The sequence below is a fragment of the Teleopsis dalmanni genome, chromosome 1 (genome assembly GCF_002237135.1).
Source record: "Teleopsis dalmanni isolate 2A chromosome 1, ASM223713v2, whole genome shotgun sequence".
NCBI lineage: Eukaryota > Metazoa > Arthropoda > Insecta > Diptera > Diopsidae > Teleopsis > Teleopsis dalmanni.
The window spans coordinates 27,837,082-27,842,743 of record NC_051846.1 but is presented as its reverse complement, the minus strand read 5'-3'; the positions used below and the strand labels follow the sequence as shown (position 1 = coordinate 27,842,743).

General features: G+C 27.1%; 1 protein-coding gene across 1 annotated transcript; it reads right to left on the bottom strand.

The window, feature by feature from the left end:
• Positions 1 to 461: 461 nt before the first annotated feature.
• On the bottom strand, positions 462 to 4,072 carry LOC119672295 (endothelial differentiation-related factor 1 homolog). The gene is made up of 4 exons (XM_038083311.1): positions 3,978 to 4,072; positions 3,688 to 3,909; positions 978 to 1,138; positions 462 to 906 (listed from the first exon to the last, which is right to left on the bottom strand). The coding sequence occupies exons 2-4, from the start codon at positions 3,809 to 3,811 to the stop codon at positions 754 to 756; spliced, it is 438 nt and encodes a 145-aa protein (XP_037939239.1). The 5' UTR covers positions 3,812 to 3,909; positions 3,978 to 4,072; the 3' UTR covers positions 462 to 753.
• Positions 4,073 to 5,662: the final 1,590 nt, after the last annotated feature.

Genomic DNA, 5,662 nt, shown 5'->3' with positions numbered 1-5,662 from the left:
TATGATTTTAAATATTCGAAATATGAATATCTCACATTAATTCAATCATCGCTTAAACAATTATGAACAATACATAAATTATATGCAAGTATGTAAGAAATTAAAAAACAATTAATAAATTAAAATATTAAATTAAGTTTTGAATGGCAGTGATTGCAGCAGCATTTAGAAAATGAAATTTAAAAATAATATTTTTCTTTTAATATTAAAATATAAATTTTATCTTTTAAGTTTAAACATCAATGACTCATTCATATACAAAGCATTGAGATACGTTTATGTAGTAAAAATAAAGTGAAAAAGGAAAACAATTCATTTTTATGTTGTGTTTGCTGTATTGATGGCTTGTTATTTGTTGAATATTTTACAATTTCAAATGAAAAATTAATTTAAAACTTTATAATTCAAAAAGAAACAATTTAAACGTTTTAAGCCTTAGTATTTTAAAAAAATTCCATATAATAAAATAGACAATAATTTGTAATCTACTTCTGTTTGGTGAAAGCATTTAAATAGATTTTTAGTAAAAGTAAACTTTATGGTAGTTACTACTTAAACATAGTTAGTTTTAAGATGAAGTCCGAGTTGAAGATGTTTTTATTTGGACTCTCATTATCACTTTAAGTTCATAGTTTTTTGATGTTCAGTATTTGTAATATCGCAGCCTCCCGATAATTATTTGCATTGACTGTAAGTAGCATTGGTTTTTAAATTGCTGCTTGTTGAGTAGCTACTTACAGCAGCAGCATCACCTCATTTCTTACCGGGAGGCGCCAAGGGTTGGCCGCGATCTTTACCACGAAGTTTAATACCAATAACCCTTTCAATTTTGCCAAGTATAACATTGTTGGGAATACCACGACCAGCTTCATAATCTGTCACAACCTGTTGTTTTTCACAAATTTTCTAAAATAATAAACAAAGATTCAAATATAAAATTTATACTTAGAAAAATAGGTAGAACTTTTTTAACTTACAGTTGCCAAATCCTTTTGACTTAATCCTTTAGACTGGCGACCCTGCATTATCAATTTACCAACATCCAAGGGGATCTTATCATGCTTCAGTTCTTCAGTTTCACGATCCAACTTGGCGGTATTTTTTGTGGTGACATGTTGTTTATTGGTGCCAGCACCATCTGTAATATTTAAAAATATTAAAATTTATTTACTTAAGAGAAGCGTTTATTTTAGTTTAATTGGAACTGTTTATTTAAATTCATAATAAATAAATAAAATAAAATTTATTTTGTATTCTTGGGTTTTATTATTTTTATAAAGTAGTTTGTATTCTTCAATCTATAATTTCATCTCATAAGCTTATTATATTTCTCCAAATTGATTATCGCAAATTATACATCTTCTTAATGCTAAAGTGTTTTTGTGTTCGAACTTATCTGAACGATATTAGAATGAATTAAACGACCTAAATGAATTTAAACTTCTTGAATCTACTATCTTAACTATCTAATCTAATACTTATATAGTATCTATGCACAACAAATTTTAAAACAAATTCAAGTATTTTTACTGAATTACTACTCCTTCATCGAAACTGCCTAAACAGATAACAGCATCGTATTCATAGTTTCACTGATTTTAAGCAAAAGGATAGGTTTTAACTGTAAACAAAGAGAAAGATCTAATTATTGAAAACAAACTCAACGCCACGAAAAGTTGTTGTATTTGAAGCGGAACACAAGTTTTGACTTACAAAATCTGACTGTAATTCTTAATTAATCTATTAATTTATTTTAGATGTATACAATAGTATAGTATTTCATTAAAAAAAAGCTACTGACCGAGTACTAAACAGTTACTTGTCACGCTTAAACACGTCTATTTCTAATGTGTGCCTGAACTACAGCTCTATCTCCTTAACATCCATCTAATCGACATGTGGACCTACCCCCTTGAAGTGGCCAGGTATACTTTCGTCTGTAAACGGGTTGATTTCAATTTAAACCCACCCATCCACGATCCACCCCTTCTTCCTTATTTCGCTACACCTACCTTCATGTTATCTGTTTTTATGTCTCAGCGGGTCACAACAACGACAACAACAACAAAAGCTATAACGGTTTTACAATATACTTTGTTGCGGCACTGTCGATCCTTTTTACTATAGAAATTCACTATAGAAGATCAACAGTTTTAATATAATTGAAGTCAGTTTTGCTTTACTGCTAGTATAATCTCAGAAATCATCTTTGTGATTCCATTACTCTCTTACTCTCGCAAAACAGAAAATGCACGATGTTGGATTTTTTTTCTACATAATCGTTTTTATTATTGTAAAGCATCATACTTTTTTAACCATTTTTTTTTGGACTATTTCTCAAAAGTAACTGTCCTTGTATGTATGGTATATGATAGAACACCTTAAATTGCGCTATTATCTCAACTAAATGGTATAACGTCCTTTCTGTCTTGAAGAAGATGAAATTTGTCATTATGGTTACTGTGAAACGTTTGGTTTTACCTACCGAGCTACTAATCCCTCTTAAGTCTTTGTGTCAGGCGTAAAATACTTGGAAATTCTTAGCTCTATTCATAATTATGAACTTCTAAAAACAAAAATATATCCTCCGTTCATCAGATACTTTATGTTATGTTCAGGTAGGATTTGCAATATTACAAGACACGAGCCGCAATATTTTAGTTCAATATGAGTGTAAATTCTATTTAAACTTTAAACTCTAATTGAAAAAAGGAAAATGAGCTCATACGCATAGTTTTAACTATACTTGTCTGTTATATGGAATTACACATAGATTTCTCAGAAACAGATTTTCAACTTTGAGTCGTCGAGGCTTTAGGATGCCAGGGTCTGCTGCGTGTTTTTGTAAATGACCTGTTTTAATTGGATTATAACAACATCAACAGGCTAATAATATCCAATCTCTATATTAAGTTTTGAAATTTATTTATTTATAAACTAATAATTTCTTAATCTTGATTGTGGAATTCTGTAACTTTATTATTTTAAAACTAAAACAACTGTTCAAAACTTGAATATACTAAACATAAAACAGATTGTTCAGATAGAAGCTTGCACATTTAATTTTATAAATCGGGTATTTATAACTAAAAATAGGATTTCTTTCTATTGAAACCATATTCTTTTGGTATGATGTAAATCGCATATATATAACTAAAAATGATATTTCTTCCCATTGAAACCATATTTTTCTGAATGTAGAAACAGTTGCAATTATTAGTTGTTTGTATATAATTTTTTTTTATTTTTTAGTTGTAAATTAAAAACACAAAAACATGAAATACTTCCATAAATTTGTTTGTTCTTTCTTCTAGTTTAAAAATAACACTTTGAAAACTATAAATTTATAAATAGGTTAATTATTTATAAGGTATCACATATGACGTAAAAAACCGTTTAAAAACGTAATACGTGTGTTCTTTTAGTAACGTTTCAATAGTATTTGTTAACAGCATTAATAAAAACTAATATTGCGAAATTTATAATTGATAAGAAGCAGATATGCAACAAATATTATGTATAAACGTAACCATAAAGTGCAACAATGCACAGATACACCCCCACTCAATTAAAACTGTAGGAGGCATACTTAAATCCGTTGCATTAGTCTACCCCTCTATTACCATAAACACAACAGAAACACATTTTTAATAATTATTAATTTAATGCAAAACAAATGTTACTTACATTTTTGCTGAGTTTCGATGGCAACTCCCTGACGACGTGCCGAGTTGACAGCAGACTCTGACTTTAATGTGGAGGACTTGGGTGCTTTTTTGCGGAGAACAGTTACTGTATCCCAATCAGACATCCTTTATAATTTATAATTAGTTATCACCAAACGATTTAATTTATACAATTGACAAATAAAAATTGTCTTTTTAAGTAGATTACATATGTACCCAAACGCTGTAAAACAAAATTTATTTTAAAAATTTTTTTAATATATTTATAAATGACAACTAAAAATTTCTTACATGCTTAAAATTAATATAATTTATTTTTATTTTACACAGGTAAAAATATGTTTTTAAGTTCCAGAAGTGTCTAAACGAATGATAGACTACTTCGTGCTAGTTTTTTACTGAATATTTCTAGACAATTAACTTAGTTGCAGTTTTATACCGAAACGTCAAAAATTTTATCTGTTTGACAGCGTGCGTGTGTTCGTATAAATCAAAATAATATCGATAACTTTTGTTATGAAATTGTGATGAAATTATTTTGTCTCATTTTAAGGGTTTTTATATATGTATGTATATATTTTTTTGTTAAGTAGTAAAATACACAAAATCAGTTTTTATTTTATGTTTAAAGTAAAATAAACATTAAATTTATGACTTTTAAGTATAGAAAGTAATTATAAAATTAAAAATAAATTTACTTTATGTCAAACAAAATAACTTGCAAAAGTACGATCAGCGTGACACTAGACTTCATACATGTTAAAAATGTCAGTTTATACATGAAGTTATATTTACAGTTTTTCTTCTACCCACTAATTGAATAGTAAATTTAAGGATGTTCATATTTTACATATGTATATAAAACAATGTATATTAAATACAATGTTATGTATATAACAATATATATATTCACAAGTAAAATTACGTCGGGACATAGAGGAACATATATAAAAAAAATGTGTCCATAATCATGAAAAATCAAAAAATAAAATTGAAATCGATAAACCTAGTCTCCCAAAAAATTCATACTTTCGATATTCTTGACAAACATACTTAATTGCTTAAAGCGTGATATAAACGATACTAAATGTATGTAAACCGAGTATGTCATGCTACCAAATCGTACTGTGTATATTCAAGTATGCTTACCAAATTTCAGTCTTCAGATTTGTATGCGGTAAAATTACATTTTATTTTAAAGTGTATAGCAACGCGTTAAACCCATTAAACATTTAAAAAATGAAATTCAAGTGTTAAAAACTTGACAAATTTAAAAACACATTTTATTATGAATATAATCTTTCAAAAAATTTGCAAAATTACAACTCCTTTCTCTAAATAATTATTAAAAATAAGAAAATGTTTTATTGGTTCGCATCAAATTCGCGAATTGAGAATAAATTTTTTAAAAATAGAAAAATTAATTTAATTCAAAATACAATTGAATAACGTTTTATCGAACTTATCGAATAACCATTCATACAGTTGTATATTATTCGAACTGTGAGCATAGCTATGTCTGATTCATATGATGTTATTGCCACTGTTGTAATAACTACTATTATTATTCACATTTTATTTTTATTTATTTTATATTTATTTTATTCCGTCATACACCTGATGTTCAATTACTTATCGATAACAAATTGTATGAAGAAAATTCTAAATATTTTGATACTATGTCAATCATTTCATGCACAGTCTGTGCTTATGATCTCAATCGTGTTTGATTAAACATGAAAAATGCATGGTCATGCAAATTGACTCTCTATGGTAGTGATTACTGACTGCATATGTGATTAAATTAAAATGGTGTTCATATATTAATTTAAATAATAAATAAATAAATTTATTAAAAATTTACTCAGTTTCAATGTTTGTTTTAAATAGATTTTAACATTTCTCTTCCAATTCTTTTAAGATCGTAAAAAAGCTACGATATTGTACAGAGTTGCATAGAAAAATAATCACCATTT

Coding starts and splice junctions, on each gene's coding strand:
- LOC119672295 (XM_038083311.1), bottom strand. CDS start 3,811: ATGTCTGATTGGGATACAGTAACTGTTCTCCGCAAAAAAGCACCCAAG. Junction 1,139..3,687: donor CATCGAAACTCAGCAAAAAT/GTAAGTAACATT, acceptor TAAATATTACAG/ATGGTGCTGGCACCAATAAA. Junction 907..977: donor GTCAAAAGGATTTGGCAACT/GTAAGTTAAAAA, acceptor TTATTATTTTAG/AAAATTTGTGAAAAACAACA.